General features: G+C 39.2%; 1 protein-coding gene across 1 annotated transcript in view; it reads right to left on the reverse strand.

Annotated features, from left to right (window-relative positions):
- The window catches only part of KCNK1 (potassium two pore domain channel subfamily K member 1), a 69,819-nt gene extending 57,178 nt beyond the window's left edge, over positions 1-12,641 (reverse strand). The window contains exon 1 of the mRNA XM_036756583.1: positions 11,842-12,641. Within this exon, the coding sequence (XP_036612478.1) occupies positions 11,842-12,196 (355 nt within the window). The 5' untranslated portion in view covers positions 12,197-12,641. The remainder of the gene's footprint in view (positions 1-11,841) is intronic.
- Positions 12,642-16,983: the final 4,342 nt, after the last annotated feature.

Raw genomic sequence — 16,983 nt, forward strand, 5'->3', positions numbered from 1 at the left:
TAAAATGAAAAACAAAAATAATTTTCTTTAGGATCACAGATTTTAGAACTGGAAGAAGCCCTAGAACCTACCTACTCCAACCCCCTCATTTTACAGATGAGGGAACCGAGGCCCAGAGAGATTAAGTGGTTACCCACAGTTGCACTGCTAATACATGGAAGGGGTATGATAAACTCAAAGTTATCTGATTCCAAGTAAAATTCTCTTATTTTCAAATCTGCAGTTCAAAAACCTCACTATATTCTTTATGCTTTGTATTGCTTTTTCTCCTCTGATTTCACCCCTCCCCAATAATGATCACATCATTCTGCACCACCTAGACCCCCCTCTTTTGCCATAAAAGCTTCATTTGAAGACAAAACAGGCCAACCTGTATAATCTATATGGTGAAGATTATACCCTGGAGTGAAAAATGAGACCTTTGTCATTCAGACCATTAGCTGCAACTGGATAGATGACATTGAAACTTCTTAAAGGACTCTAATGTTTCCACAGTAGTTTTTAGTGCAATGAGTTCTGTCCCTTTGACAAAACATCCCAAAGGTGGACAATTACAAACTACCTCATCCCTATTTCTTGAATAAATCATGTTTTTTTTTTTTCCTTTTTTAAATCGAAGATTGGGGGCAGCTAGGTGGCGCAGTCAGTAGAGCACCGGCCCTGGAGTCAGGAGGACCTGAGTTCAAATCCGGCCTCAGACACTTGACACATGTACTAGCTGTGTGACCTTGGGCAAGTCACTTAACCCCAACTGCCCTGCCAAAAAGCAAAAAAAAAAAAAAAAATCGAAGATTGCCAATAGAAGTAAGGCAATCCAAGCTTTGAATTGGAACTAGTTTTTGAGGGAGGTAGGAACTGCCCTTAAGAAAATTTGATTAAAGGGAAATATTGTCACTTCTAAATCACTTCTTTACAAAAAAATATCTTAAGCAAGTGAAAAAGAAGTTGAAGGATAAAAAAGTATTTCCCCTATAATGGAAAAATGGGCCTCTTTTTAAATTAATGCCCTTTTTTTCTACAAAGAAGTAAATATCAGAGGAGTCAGCACAAAAGAGGGTTAGAAGCTGTTCTGTGATCAAACAGATATTAGCAAATTAAGAAATTAAACCTATGCCTGACAATAATCCTAATTAATCTCTTTATTATATGATCAACTCACTTTCTAACAAATCAAGAAAGGAAAGTATTAACACAGATAATAAAAAAAATCAGTCACTTATGGATCAGTTATCTATATAGGAATGTAGCACAGTGCTTGGTACACAGTAAGTGCTTAATAAATGCTTTTCCATAAATTCATTCATTCATCCCTCCATCCATTCACTCAGGAAAGGAGAATAGTTTTTTTTTTCTTCCTTTATGTGTGTTCTCTCTGTCTTTCGGGCTCCTCCACTTTCCCTTCATGTGAGCAGCTACCTACCATGTCTCCAAGTAGCATGCTGCCACATTCAGAAGTTCAATTCAACAAACATAAGTACAAACATCAGTCAGTCAGTCAATAAACGTGTATTAAATACCTACTATGTGCCAGGCATGCTGCTAAGCAACAGGGATATAAAAAGAGGTAAATGTCCTCGCCCTCAAGGAGATATCATTCTAAAGGAGAAGATAACAAGCAAGCAAATATGTACAAAACTATATACTGGATGAACAGGAAATAATCAACAAACAGAAAATATTAATAATAATTAAAATGGCTAGCATTTATATAGCACCTATTAGGTACCATGCACTATGCTAAGTGCTTTACAAATATTGTATTATTAAATCCTCAAAACAACCTTAGGAGGGAATTATCATCCTCATTTTGCAGTTGAAGAAACTGAGGCAAACAGAGCTTAAGTGACTTGCCCAAGGTCACACACAGCTAGTAAGTGTCTGAAGCCATATTTGAACTCAAATCTTCCTGACAGCAAATACCATGTTCTAAACTCCGGGCCACCTAGCTTCCTCATTGGAATTAAAAGAGGTCAAGACAAAATTCCTGTAAAAAGAAGTGTTAAATGCATGCCTGAACTAGAGTAAAATGTAATTGGGAAATAATTAACAAAGTAAATAAAAGTATAATAAAACAAAAATATTACATTTTAAAATTGTGTGTCCTGCATGCATCCTTAGGTACAGGTTAGTGTTTTTATTTTAGTATGACACCACTGCTATAGATGAGATTTTAACTGGGTGTGTTTGTAAGCAAAATGGGCTTTTAGCACTTGGTTCAACCAAGTGCCCTTGAAGAGTTTGGCTTTTTTTAATTCAGTGTATTTCTTTGAGTCTTACTAGGTGCTAAGCCCCAGGCCCAAACCCCTGTTAGGTGCTAAACCTATGTGGATGTGGATTGGTAACTAAGGTGGGGCCCAAGGTGGGGCTAACTAAGGGGAGGTGCTAACTCCAGAGCCAATCATAGGAGCCTAAGTTCTGGTCATTCAGATGACGTTTGATGACATCTGAAATGCTTTAAGAAGAGAAGACAGAGCCATTTGCGCAGGGCTCTTACTCTTGGTGGCGCTTGCTGAAGCGGAGACTCCGGGCAGCTGTAGCTAAGAGCCCTCCAGCTCGTAACCCAGATGTTGGGACTTTGTTAAACTCTGATAACTATGTATTGGGATTTGAATCAGACAAGGTCTGTCTGTCGATGTTTGTACTTTCTTTGTGTTTTGCTCTGAAGTTCAGGGTGCTGTTTTTTTCCCCTGAACTAAGTGAGTGACATTTGTATGCTGGATTAAAATAAGCTTGTTAACCCCTTAACGTTGATTTCCTTAGTAAAGCAGATTAAAAGAACCTGGGCTTTTGCAGTATGCTGGCAGTGTTCTTGCTGTTTTGTTTGTGTTAGTCTTTTACCCCCACAACAGCTGCTAGCCAGATTGTTGAAACACTGGGGCTTGAAGGAAGCCAGGGAAGCAGAAATGAAGATGGATGGGGGACAGTCAGAGTAAAAGAAGAGTCTCATGTATGTAAGGCATTGTGTTAACAAGGTACATGGTAGTGTTGTTTTTCAGTCATTATCAACTTTTTGTGATACTATTTGGAGTTTTCTTGGCAAAGATACTAGAGTAATTTGCCATTTCCTTTTCCAGCTCATTTTACAGATGAGGAAACTGAGGCAAAGAGGGTTAAGTGACTTGCCCAGGGTCACACAGCTTCTAAGTGTCTGAGGATGGATTTGAACTCAGGAAGATGAGTCTTCCTGATGCCAGGCCTGGCACTTTAGACGCTGAACCACCCAGCTACACAAAGTAAGGTGCTTCATGAATACTTGTTTATTTGCTTATTGACATAGTCCCTGAAAGTCAGAAGTTTACAATCAAATACAGTGAACTGTGGTGATTGCTCTGTGGATAAAGAACATATTCCCAGTGGAAAAACATTAACTTCAAAGTCAGAGGACCTGAGTTAAAATTGTACCCCTATTCTTAATACCTGTATGACCTTGTTATTTAATCTCCCAGGACCCCAGTTTCCTTATAAAATAAATGTGTTGGACCAGATTTCCAGCTGTACATGTAAGATCCCACAACAAGGGCTTTTGACTGAGTGTCCATGGACTTAAAAAAAACCCGAGTTGCAATATCATTTTCCCTTTGTAATCTTGTATATTTTATTTTATGCATTTAAAAACCATTCTGCAAAGGGGTCTATGGGATTCACCAGAATGTCAACAATGTCCATAATGTTTTTCTTTTAAGTTTAAGAACCCCTGCCATATGAAGTGTGTTACTAAGCAAAAACAAGGAAAGGCAAATCTGTAAGCTGGGGACAGGAATGAAAGAGGGAGGGATTAGGAAATCAGACAAAGAACACCTAAAAGGCTACCCTATCAACTTTTTATTAGTTAGGCAGCTTATGTCTCATGCAGTCCCCCAAAGAGTCACCCTATCAACATTTTAATGGGTAGATACCATACTTCATGAAAGTAATTTTCAAGGTGTATAAGGGAGAGATGTTTGTATAACGACTTTGCATGGATTTACATGGAAAAGAGTAATGGGAAAATCCTTGTCTAATAGAGTACCCAGAAATTCAGTGACTTTTTGGGTCAAACTATGTTTCCTGAATGCTGACGTCGGTACCTATCTCACTAAAAACGGGGAAATCACATAATGTGATTGCTATTCATGTTATCTAAAACCAACCTTACTTACATCATATTTCTACTGCATTTTTACCCACTGCATTACTGCAGACTGTTTGAGCTTGTATTTGCTTTGTATTTTCTCATAAGATCAATGTCAACTTTGGGGTTTGCATTCATAATAGGCTCAGAACCTAGGTGAATGTCAGGGTTTGGTCCTAAAGTATTTTCTTTACTTTATACTCTTTTTTGGTGATTTCATTAGCTCCTATGGGTTCATTTATTGGGTAGTGGATAGAGGACTAGACTCAGAGTCAGGAAGAACTGAGTCCAAATCTGATCTCAGACAACTACTAGCTGTGTGACCCTGGGTAAGTTACTTAAGTTCTTTTTGCCTCAGTCTACTCATTTGTAAAATAATTTCTCAGTATTGCTGTGAGGTTAAAATGAGATAATATCTGCAAAGTGCTTTGCAAATTTTAAAGCTCTATATAAATGTTAACTATTATTAAATTATAAGAGCAAGGATTAAACAATTATAAGTGCTTAAAAATTTAAATAGTAAAAGTATATACCAACTCCTATAAAATAATGATAAATGTATAGAAAAATTACAACTATTGAAACCTTTGGGGATAAGATGTTTTGGTTAGTATTTTCCAGACAATAGATTTGTTCTTTAAGCAACAATTTTAAAATATTTAAACATTTGAAAATATGCAATGCTTTTTCTATAATGCATTGCAGATTTTCCTGGACTCTTAAACTGAATATCCTATATATAATGATTTAAGGTCATTATTACAAAGTCAGTTAATATACCATCCACTAATATTGTGGTGCCTTTAGGGCTTGGTGAGTTACATAGAATCATAGGATCACCGACTATTAAAAATAGGAAGGAACATTAGAGGTGATCCAGTCCTTTATTCTTCAAATAAGGAAACTGAACCTCAGAGAAGTGGCTTGCCCAAGATTATAAAGACAACATGCTCACCTGTAACAACCCCACTGCCTCCTCGCTATTTGATATTTTTAAAATCAATGAACTAGGAAACCAAATAACAAAGCTTGTTATAACTATGTCTTACAGAAAAGCACTTTAGATTATGAATGAGGATCTGCAGGATAGGGACAGATAGGTGGCACAGTGAGTAGAGCACTGGCCCTGGAGTCAGGAGGACTTGAGTTCAAATATGGCCTCAGACACTTGAGACACTTACTAGCTGTGTGACCTTGGGCAAGTCACGTAACCCCAATTGCCCTGCCTTCCTCCATCCTCCCCCCCAAAAAAAGAATCTGCAGGGTCTTCTGTGAGTAAAAGGCTTCTGCAGCTGTGTAGGGTTTTTTTCCCCTTATTATATATATACATATATATATGAAATGTATATTTTATTTTTTATATATTTGGTATTTAACAAAAACATAACCTATTCTTGAAACTAACCTATGGAACTACCTCCATCTTTGAGATCCCCTTCAATTTATACTGTACATTTCTTTTACATATATAGTTATTGGCATGTCATCTCCCCAATTAGAAGGTGATCTCCTTGAGGACAAAGACCATTTTGGGTTTCTCCTTTTTTTTGGCATTTCTACAATCTTTATGGCACTGTGTATGGCACCTAGTAAGCACTTAATAGATACTTGTTGATGACTAATTTAAAGTTGGAGGTAGCCTCACTGAATATGGGCCAAATAAGACTATCAGGAAACTAGTGGTGTTGAGTCATTTTACTTAATGTTTTGTTGACAGCTATTGGTGCCTAGCACTAGAAAGGCAGAAAAATATTTAGGAGGTCATTAACTTGGAATTTGATAAACAGACTTCAAAATAACTCACAGAATTACTAAGGCAAGTATAAACAGTATTTTGATAACAACCATTACTTTCTTCTGGTGGGAAACAAGAATGGTTAAGGGGGTTAAAATGAAATTATTATAGTACATTGTCTACGAAGTACTTAATGTTTGTTGAATTAAATTGGCTGGAATTGAGTTGCTCATAGATTTGGAGCTGGAAGGGACTTTAGAGATAATCTAGTCCCCTAATTTTACGGAGGAAAAGAGAGGGTGAAATAGCTCATTCTGGTCACAAGCAAGAAGCAACAAGAGTTAGGATCTGAATTCAGATCCTCTCAGCCCATGTTGAAATGTTCTTTCCACTATACCACAGAATTGAGCAATAGGAAATGAATGGAACAACAGCATAGGGGATTGCCTGTATTTGGACCTCGGATACACATTTAATTGTAATGATTCATTCATTCCCAGAAAGTTGGCTCTGCTTTGGAAAGATAATGAAAGCATCAAATATACTATAAAATTATTTCAGTCTCTATTTGGGGCTAAGAAAGAAACAGACTGCTTAAAGATTTACAAAGCAGTTAAAGTATACATTAGAGAGGGAAGGAAGGTGCAGTAATTTTCTTCTCATAGTTTACCACAGCATGATCTCCTTAATTTTTGAGAAATCTCTGTGCAAAAGCATGTGGGAAATACTATAATTTGTAAAATCATCTATCATTTACAGCATCTCTTGCAAGAGTGCCAAGTAGTTTTACCCTATTTTCCTTCACATAGTTCCTTAGTTGGGAGGCCAAATATGATTCCAGCCCTTCTGCTTCCAAATCCATGGTTCTTTTCCTTTAGAACAGCTGCTTATAAAAACTAGAATTATATCCCTGACCTTTCAATGAAGAGTTTGTTCCAAGTAAACCACACAGTCTTTTAAGTTCCCTCCTGAAATGCAGCCTTTTTTTAAGGGTAGAAACACTTTATGACAAATGGGTTTAGGTTTTGGTCTTGAAAATGATAAATACCAACAACACTATCTTTTTAATTACTAAATAGTTACTATTTGAAATGACCCAGGAATTAACTGTAATAATGAGTCTACTTAAATCATCCAAGTAGGATCACAATAATGTGATAAATCCTGAAAATCTTGAGACTTGATCCTTCTTAGGAAAGGGTAAGGAAAGTCACCTTGAAAGGGAATTCTAAACCAATATTCCAAATCCATTTTGATTTTTTTCTCATATTCTTCATGAATGTAATGCCAACCTACACAGAATGAACTGATTTCTTTGTCACAAAATCCTTGCTTAAAAAGCATATCAAGTATTTAATGATGTTAGTATAATATAAATAGACTATAGTATTCTTGTAGGTACAATGGTATAGGAGAAAGTGAATTGGATTAGACTTCTGGAGGCCAGCACACTCTTGCTCTCTCATTCAATAGCTATATATCCTTGGGCAAATCACTTAAACTCCAGTATTTTTATCTATCCTTACTACTTTTATTTAAACCCATCTTCAGTATTTTTATCTCTACCTAGCTCAAATGTAAAATTTTCCATGAAGGCTTCCTTGATTTCCCTGTTGGTAACAATTTCCAGATTTCATTTTTCCTTTTTTTTAAACCACTCTAATTCATTCACCTTTTATTATTTTGTGTCACAGTTATCTGTATATGTATGAATGAATAAATGTATGAAAAATTTATTTATTAGAGCTGGGAATAGTAATAGCAATACAATAGAAAAATAAAATAGTCCCTCCTTTCAAGGAGCTCACATTCACATTCTAAGGGGAGGGGATAATACATACAGCTTAAGGACAGCAAATATGTGACTGTGTGTGTGTGTGTGTGTGTGTGTGTGTGTGTTTATGTCCACCTGATTAGACCATAAGTAAACTCTATTAAATAATAATAACTCTTCCCTGCCCCACTCCAGCACCTAGTAGAGTGTTCTGGTCCCAACTGATACTTAACAGTATTTGATGAATTAGATCCCTTAAGGTCTTTTCTATTGATAAATATTTATGATTCTACAGTAGTTACATTCATAGAAGAAGAATTAATTGATCAAAAGTTTGTTGGAAATAAAATTATTGTTATTATACCGTTGATGGCAATGTTAAATTTAGATTTTAACAAAAGTTACACCCACTATGTAAAGCAGGTGTTCTTAACTTTGAGTCCATGGATCCTCTCCCACCACAGGATTCCATGGATAGATTTCGGGGGGTCTTGACTCTGGATGGCAAAATTATTTTAAGAAATTATTCTGAAAGAGCTTCGAAGGAGGAGAAGGAAGAGGAGAAGGAGGAGTTAAAAGCCCCTGATCCAAAGAATTACAAAAAACAATAACAAAAATTTCATTAACAAAGTTTCACTCCTAATGAAATGCAAACTGAAAGTGTGACTAAGAGTCATGGAGTACTTAGGTTACTATATGCCATCTAGAAATGTTGCCTTAGATAAAATCTTATATTGCAATTAACATCAGCCATCCTTACTCCTAGAATTTAGGGGAACAAAAGGCAAAGAAGTCTCTAATCCATCTGGAATTATTACTCCCAGTCATTTAGTCATAAACAAAGTGCCCTATTTTCTAGGTGGGAGATTTCAGAACATTAGGATTCCTGTGTGGGAAAGGCTCTGGTGCAGTATTCTGGACCCAACAGTGATCCCATGGGAGAGTCGTGATGAAAACATGGTAACTGCCCTCTCTGCTGCTGGCCTAAGAAGTTAAGGATATAGCCCAACTATCCCTAAGTCCCCTTTAATCATGTTATTGGTCTGTCACATACCAATTTACCTGAAACACTCTTGCAATTCCATGGAAAATGTTACCCCAAATTTAAATCTAAGGGAAAATTCAAAGGCAGAATGGCTGATTTTAATTTGCAACAGAAGATAAGTGAGATGCAATTTGAGGTGAGAGACAGTATCTGTACCTCGTAGGCACACTACAACATTCTATTATTCATGCTATACTTTGACCCCATCTGCTTGGCTTTGGACAAAAAGATGCTCTACAACTGGTGATCTAAAACATGGAATACACACACACACACACTCTGTTCAATATAATTGGTTTATTTTGTAATCATATCTGTTTTATTCATTTTATGCATTTAAAACACTACTCTGAGAAGGGCCTATAGGCTTCAGCAGATTGTCAAATCAGTCCATGACACACGCACAAAAAGGTTAAGAAATCCTGTTCCAGGATACTATCTCCTCTGGCTAAGAGGGAATCAACATTATTTAATCATGCAGACCTTTTCATTACCCAAGAAATTTCTAACAGCCTAATTCCCTGGGCTAGTCTCTATGACCTTTCCTCCTTTCTTTCCACTAGAAAGTTTTTTTCATTTTCAAATTTGCACTTCAGCACGGTATTCTTCCAGTGATCAAAATTATCAGAACTAACAACTATGTATGGAAGATTTTTTTTATAAATAGTGCAGTTTCAATTTGACATAAGAAAAATCCAAACCCTCTAAATGACTGTGAAACAAGTTTTTTTTTTATTTTTATATGCCCCTCAGTTCAATCTTTCATTGGTGATGTTACAAGCCAAGAAACTGTTCCTCTAGTTAATTTATCCTTAAGTGCTCCCTATAACAATTTCAGCAATGAACTTTTTTTTTTGGTACTGGAAAACTCACTTAAGCCAATCTGAGCTCTTACAAAAGTGAATTCCCTTTAAAAAAAAAAAAACAGAATTGCAGACAAAAATAAGAATTCTAACTCAGTATTTCCAAGTTCAGAAAAAGTATCTCCAAGTTCTAGAAAATACAACTCTATTAAAACCTTCAGAGTGCAACTTTTTTGGTATCTAATCAAATGTAGCAAATTGTGACAAATCCACAGAAGTAGTATATCAGTCATTTAAAATCCCATATTTACAAAGGAAAACTGTTTGCAAATAGACAAAACCAGCCCCTTCCAAACTAAGGCAAGAAGAGAGATGTTTACATACTATAAACCTGAAAAGAAATTTTAATTTCATTGAAATGCTAATGGTATCATGAAAGTTCCGGAAGTAATAATTACCAGCATTGTTTCTTTAAAAACTAGCTGTACTGAAACATTCTGATTCACTTGTAAGGCTCCACAAGGCCAACAGAAACAAATATTTTCCACAGGGAAGCTTTCATTGATGACTGAGAATGAATGTAGCCAAATGGAAAGGTATGATGTTTCTCAAGGGGAGAAGGGAGTAAGGTCAGATAAGGACAAAGACAACATCAAGTTACCTAAATGAAAGGACTGGGAGGAGAAAGTGGTCTTAGGAAAAGAAATTATTCACTTCCTTAGATATCAAGTCTGTCTTCTTTTGGATTAAATTTAAGCTTTGGGTTTTTTTTTTTTAATTTATCATCTGAGAAAGAATTCTGTCTCTACTTGCTTCGGGAATCTGGTAAGTCACTTGATGTTCTTGTATCATTTTTTTTCACTTTATAATGTAAAAGTTATTCATTAGCCCATTAAAACATTATCCAAGGCTTGTATTCGTGGATTATGCTTTAGGAAGAAATCCTCAAATGTCTCCAAAATGTCTAGATTTGAGTTGGGCTAGGTGACCTCTGACACTCCTTCTAACCCTGAGACTTTGATTCTCTTTTAAGTCCAAAGCTTCTGAGGACAGAGAATGGGGGAAGGGGGCAATGGGTGTGAAGGGAGAGATCAATATTAATTATGTTGTCAAGTACTGGGCTTAGAGATTCAACACTAGGCTGGGATTCAGTAGACCCAATTCTGATACTGACTATGCCATTAACTAGCTTTGTGACCTTGGGCAAGTCACAATCTCTCTGTCCCTCAGTTACCTCATGTGCAAAGGCAAAAGATTAAATAAGAGGTACTCTAAAATCCCTCACAGATCTGGCATTCAGATTCTATACTTGGATAAACACTGATGCTATTTCCTTAGTGAACTCTGGCCTCGAGAAAATGCAGCATTTTTCATTCATTCAACAACAGCACAGTCCAACAGCTCTAGGATCATATCTGGTCCACATCTTTCACCTAAGAAAGCATCTCCACTTATGAGCCACTGGCCTAGTTGTGCAGTGCAGGGGATGGTTCAGAGTTTAAAGATAACCCAGAATATCCAATGCTAAAAACTGCTGAATCAGGTACGTGCCCTCATTTTGACAGATGACGAACAATTAGATGCTCCCTCCCCTTCCCCTAACTTTGAAAAGAAACCCCATCTTTCTTGTCCTCGCAGAGGTCAACTGTAAAGGCAGACACCAGAGAAAAGCCTGTGTCAGCCAAGAATGCTGTAACCCACAAATAGAAAAAATCTAGACTTTATGCAAAATCAAAACACTGTTTTTATAGCATCATTAAGGATCATTAAATACTTCACTTTGTATGTAGTAGGCCCTTTGGCTTTCCAGATTGGGATAGAAAAGATGGTGAGATCACTCCCACTTCCAAAAATCAATGAGTCTATAACTCTAATTCTCTGCCTTTCCTGGGTTCAGGAAGCTGTAGTTTTTTCACCCAACCGTCTGGCGTATGCAACCCTAAAAGAATGCAGCAGGAAGAAGCCCCAGCAACCACCCAGCCAAAACATTTGTCTACAGTTTTCTCCACAGTCGTGAGACAGGAACACCAAACTCCTGCTAATAAGGCTCTGGGACAGAGCCGACAGATACCAAGCTTACCTATGGTCTTTCGTGGCCCGTCTCTGATCCCCAGGACTTACTAAAGCTGAGACCGGTGTCCTGCCAAGAGCAGAAGGTGGAGGAGGGAGGATGCGGGAAAGAGTAGAAGAGTAGGGCCAGGAAGAGGAGAGGGGAGATAAGGTGGGATGCTAACGAAGTGGGAGACGATCAGAAGAGATGGGGGAGTGGAGGGAGGAAGGTATGTGCGAAGAGGCCCCAGAGCCTCTTGGCAAAGCGAGCAGTGCTTGAGGCTCACCCGCTGGGAAGGCGGTAGGTGGCCCAGGCCTCCCTACCTGTGGTGGAGAGCACCGTGCTGGCGAAGAAGAGGGCGGAGGTGAAGTCCCAGTTCCAGTTACCGGAGGCGTTGCTGAGCACCGAAACGCCGTAGTTGCTGGCCTCCAGCACCCGCACCAAGAACTGCTCCAGCTGCTGCTCCGACAGACACTTGTGCTCCTCCAGGAAGCGCTGCTTCAGCTTGCGCAGCTCCTGGCGCAGCAGGTCCTCGTAGGGCAACTCCACGGAGGAGAAGACCACGGCGCCGAAGACCAGGTAGAGCAGGTAGCCCAGCACCAGGAAGGCGAAGCACCAGGCGGAGCGGTGCCTCTCTACCAGCCGCACGCACGAGCTGCCGGCCAGGGACTGCAGCATCTTCCCCAGCGCGCCACCGCCGCCGCCGCCGCGGCAGACCCCAGGAGAGCGCGAGCCTGACGGCCGGGAGCCCAGCGCACAGCCCGACACACACACGCACACGCCCGCGCGCGCACACAAGCGCACACACACACACACACACACTCACACTCACACACTCCCTCCCTCCCTCACGCGTGCACAACCACAGACACTCACGCACGCGGGCCGAGAGGATCTGCAGTGGGAGGGGGTGAATCCCTCAATGAACTCGGGCAGTCCGGGAGCCCGCCCCGGACGCTTGTGGTCTCCTCTCAGACCGCCTCTCTCCAGCTGCCACCCACAGAGCCGGCCTCCCCCTACCCGCGCCGGCCGTATGCAGAGGCAGCGCCCGAAGTTTGAGAGGCTTAAATAAAGGTTCCCTTTCTCCTTACCCCGCTTCCTTCGCCCTCCCCCTTCCACTCCCGGCTCCGGCTCCCTTTGTGCACTTGGGTTCTCCTTGTGATTGGCTGGCTCGTGTTTCTTTTTCTCTCTCTCACTCGCTAGCTCGCTCGCTCGCTCGCTCTCTCCCCTTCTTTTCCTGTTTCCTTTCAGTATAAAAAGCCCCAGATGATGTGGCGCTGACGTGGTTCCCCAGCTCAGGTAGCCAGCAAGTCGAATGAGTCTGTAGGTCTGGAATTAAACTTCACTAAAGCTGTAGCTGTGGCTGTTCCTTGGAAAGGGAAACCGAGGAGCCCTGACAATCCTCCTTCCCTCCACCCTGTTAGTTATCCACACCCTACATCCTTGGCACAAAGGTGTTTATGGCTAACCTGGCTTTTCTGGTTCTGCACCCTGCCTGTGGGAAAATTAAAAGAAACTCTGTATTTAAGAGACCGGAGGAGAGGAGGGGGCTTTTTGCAACAAAGAACAGTGTGAGTTTGTAAAAGTTGGGGAAAATGTAACTTCTTTGACATATCACCCTGTTGTCTGTAACCTACTCATTTCCAAATTAATTTCTTCTAAAGTATTGATTGGCCTAGACACTGAAATTCTGTTTCTGCTGCTTGGGGTAGAGGCATCTGTGTCATTTTAACCTAGTATGTTAGAGCTGAAAGGGACCTTAGAGATCATGGAGTCGTACCCTTTTACAGATCCTTTTACAAATAAAAAAAAAATTCAGTGTAGAAAGGAAAGTATTTTTTTTGAAAGTTCATCTCTCTGATTTCTAATTCTTTAAAAAAACCTTTTACATTAAATTATAATATAAGCTCCTTGGGAACAGGGACTTGTTCTTTTTCTTTCTGGCATCCGGGTCCACATTGGCAATGCTTGATATATGTTGAAAATCTGTCCTCAAAGAAAAGATATGAGAAAACACCACCCCTAACTCTTTTGCAGAGGTGAGAGGTCCACAGATGTGGAACATTACATATATTTTCAGATTTTTTTCAATTTTTTTATTGATTATCCTGATTTGTTTCCTTTTCTTCCTTTTTTTCTTTTAAAATATATTTGTTGCATGAGATGGCTTTTAGGGAGGAGGAAGGGAGATTTAGGTCATGTAAAACCAAAGACATCAATTAAATTATACTTTGAAAATTAATGACAGTTGACTGGCAAAAATAAACAGCAGATTTACATTGAACAAAAATAGCAATGTTTGAAGGGGGCTTATGTTTTGAACTTGAAGGCAACACATAAGCATTCATTTATCTCAATGATTTACAAAATAATAACTTTTTGGTATTTCAGGGAGCATGTACAGACCTTGCTGACAACTGTGGAAGTTACAGTATTTTTTTCTCTTTATGTTGAGTCCTCTCATGAAAGGGTATAATGTTGTTTCCAGTTATCTGTCATCTTATTCTGTCAAGATTCTGGTGATTGCCAGCTGTTATGCACCAGAATGGCTTATAAGAAAAATTAAAAAAAGATTCAACAAAAATAAGAAAAGAAAAGAAAAAAAAACACGGAAAGATCTGGACTGCATTGAAATTTCACTATGATTATTATATCTTTACCCAGGTTCAATTGTCTATTGTCTCCCTGTGCTTTACTTTTTTTTTCCAACTTAAGTAATTATGCTTGTGAAAGAGACCAAGGCTTTGCTCTGCTCATCACCTAGAGCATTATACCAGTAAAGGAGAACAAGGCAAGAGGAAGTTCTGTGACCTGAATTAGCAGAGAAGCCAGTCAGATAGAGAAGCCAGTTTGTCTACATATACAAACACTTGCCACACTGTAATCCTTTTTACTACTAGAGCTGTAGCTATGTATTTAAAATCTAAAGAAGAATGAATTTCTGTCCAATGCTGCCTTTCCTTCCAGTGTTCCACTACAGAGACAGAAGCCAACCTTGGAATGTTTCCAGTGATGGTTCTCTATACAGATATAAATATCATTCATGAAGCTAGAGGTCTGCCTATTTCCCAATTGTCAAAGGCTAAATGGGTCTTTCTAAGACTTCTTAAGAGGGGCCCAGAATTTCCACATATACCACTGGCTCCCAGTTTGCCTGAACTAAGAGAGTTAAGTTGCCTCTGCCTCACTTATTTTTTGTCAGTTCTCCAGGTTTACCCAGCTTCAGGGATCTAGGAATCAGCATAATTGCAGATTTTTATTCCTGAGATGAAGCCTGTACCCCACTTCTGTTTTCTACTTTCCTCCAGCATCTCACCCGCTCCTGACCCTCCAAGGCCTATACTAACTGATATAAAGGGAGATATCCCTCAAAGTATCCTCTGGCAAGGCTGGATCTGCTTCTCCTTATCCCTCTGCTCTATCAATCTCGTGGTACTAAGAGGAGAGAGGAAAGGAGGAGAGAGGAGGGGAGGGGAGGAAAACAAGAATGTTCAGGGAAGAGCAGGTAAGGTGCATAATCAGGAAGAGAGGCAAGCCATGACTAGGTTAGAGAAGAAACACAGGTTAGAAGCTTTAGAGAAAAAAATACATGTATGATTTGACCCCTTACATAGAAGATGAGAGGATAGTTAACTTCCAATTTCCAACTTACTCTTTACTCTAATGTAACTAGCTTCCCTTTATGATTCTGTCTGGCTGTGTGAGTATGCTTGCTCAGTGCCTAGGCACTTTTGGGATGATAAATTCCTTAGCTGCATCTGGCTGGCCATGGTGACTCAGTGCTAAAGGGCATTGTGGGTATGATGAAGCAATCTCTAGGACCATTGGCCCTGGTCCAGCTGGCCGGAAGGCAGGGACTTTGATGTAGACAGTACCAAGTTGAAGTGAAATGCCTATTCAATAGTCCCACAATGTACTTCATGTTCTAATGAGGTTTAAAATACTAACATCCTCTGAAAAGTATAACAATAGCTATAAGTTAAATTATGGAATCCCGTTTTAATTCTTTCTGTCATTGTATACTTAAAGAATTTTGTATTTAGCAATCTTTTTGTGCCTGTAGGATATAAATAACTGTCCCATACCTGATACATACTGCACACTGAGTACCTTTCTACTATCCATTTGGAGAGAAAACCTAGATAAGAGCCAAAACATGAAGTTTAAGTCAATTATCCCAGAGCGCTTAGATGGGAATAAAATGAACTAAAGCATGTGGTAACGAAACTGAGGCAAAGATGTTAAGTGGCTTGCTCCCACTTGTACAGCTAGTAATTGTCAGAGGTTTTCTTCAATTCCAGACAAGCCTCCTTTCCATTATAACACACTCACTACCTCCCATGACTCAGGTATCCTTGCAGCTGACAAGTTTACTCCCTGAAGACATTTGGGCCTTCCTTTGAAGGTAGAGGAGTTTCTACTTTATCTTGTTGAGGTTGAGCCACTTCATTATTTCAAAACAGAATAAAATTGAAAAGATATGACAAAGCAGCTTCCAAACAGGACACTGGTAGGAAGGGGAAAACACATAATAGTAATAGCCATCTCCCTTCATCATGGAATAAGATCCATAAATCCCCCTTTTTTGTCCCTCAACCCCTTTCCAGGGCTAGCCAGATGAAGGAGGGTAGAGGGAGATTTTTGATTGTGTGTACATACATTCAAAGATTCATCAGTTTTTTTTTTTAAATCACCAATTACCTTTGTCTTTTTGCCCTCACTCCAGTTTTCCCCCAGGTATGACATATAATCTCCTTCCATCTCTACTTCCTAGACTCCCTGGCTTCACCTGTCCAGGCCTCAGTTATTTCCTTGATAAAATGAGGGGAATGCACTCAGTGGCTTCTTAGATCTCTCAAACTTTGAAAATAAATTACCAAAGAGCTCACAGAGGTTATACATCAATGGTTAACTCAGAAAAATAAAATAAAACAAGTCAAAGAGCCACAGAGGTTGTAGCAAAAGCTTTACATCAACTGTCGACTCTGAAAAAATAAAAAGAAATAAAATACAAAAAAAAATGGGTCAATAAACAAATGTCACTAGGAAGATTAAGGGGTAACTATCAGTCATTCTCATCTCAGTAGAAATTAGTTTAATAGACTTGTTTTTTCTAACACCTAGCTGAAAGTGCAAAGGAAGAGGAATTTTGATAGTAAAGAGGAAAGATCATCTTGGGTCATGAGACATAGCTAAGGAGGTCAGATTTATGAAGGAAAGATGAAGTATAAAGAATGTGGCAACTACAGGGCAGGCAGGATGAAAGCACTGAGTACCCAGGAGTCACCAGAAAGGGAAAACCAGGAAGTGGGAAATGGGTTCAGAAAGAGTTATCAGACAGGAATATGAAGAGGGAAGCAGGATTAGGGCAAAGATCAGTGCTGTAAAATACCAATACAGGATTGTGCTTGATAAATAGAAGGTGTGCCCAGAGGGGTCCTGGGGTGTGCAATTAAATATACTGA

This window comes from Trichosurus vulpecula, chromosome 4 (assembly GCF_011100635.1).
Source record: "Trichosurus vulpecula isolate mTriVul1 chromosome 4, mTriVul1.pri, whole genome shotgun sequence".
NCBI classification, from domain to species: domain Eukaryota; kingdom Metazoa; phylum Chordata; class Mammalia; order Diprotodontia; family Phalangeridae; genus Trichosurus; species Trichosurus vulpecula.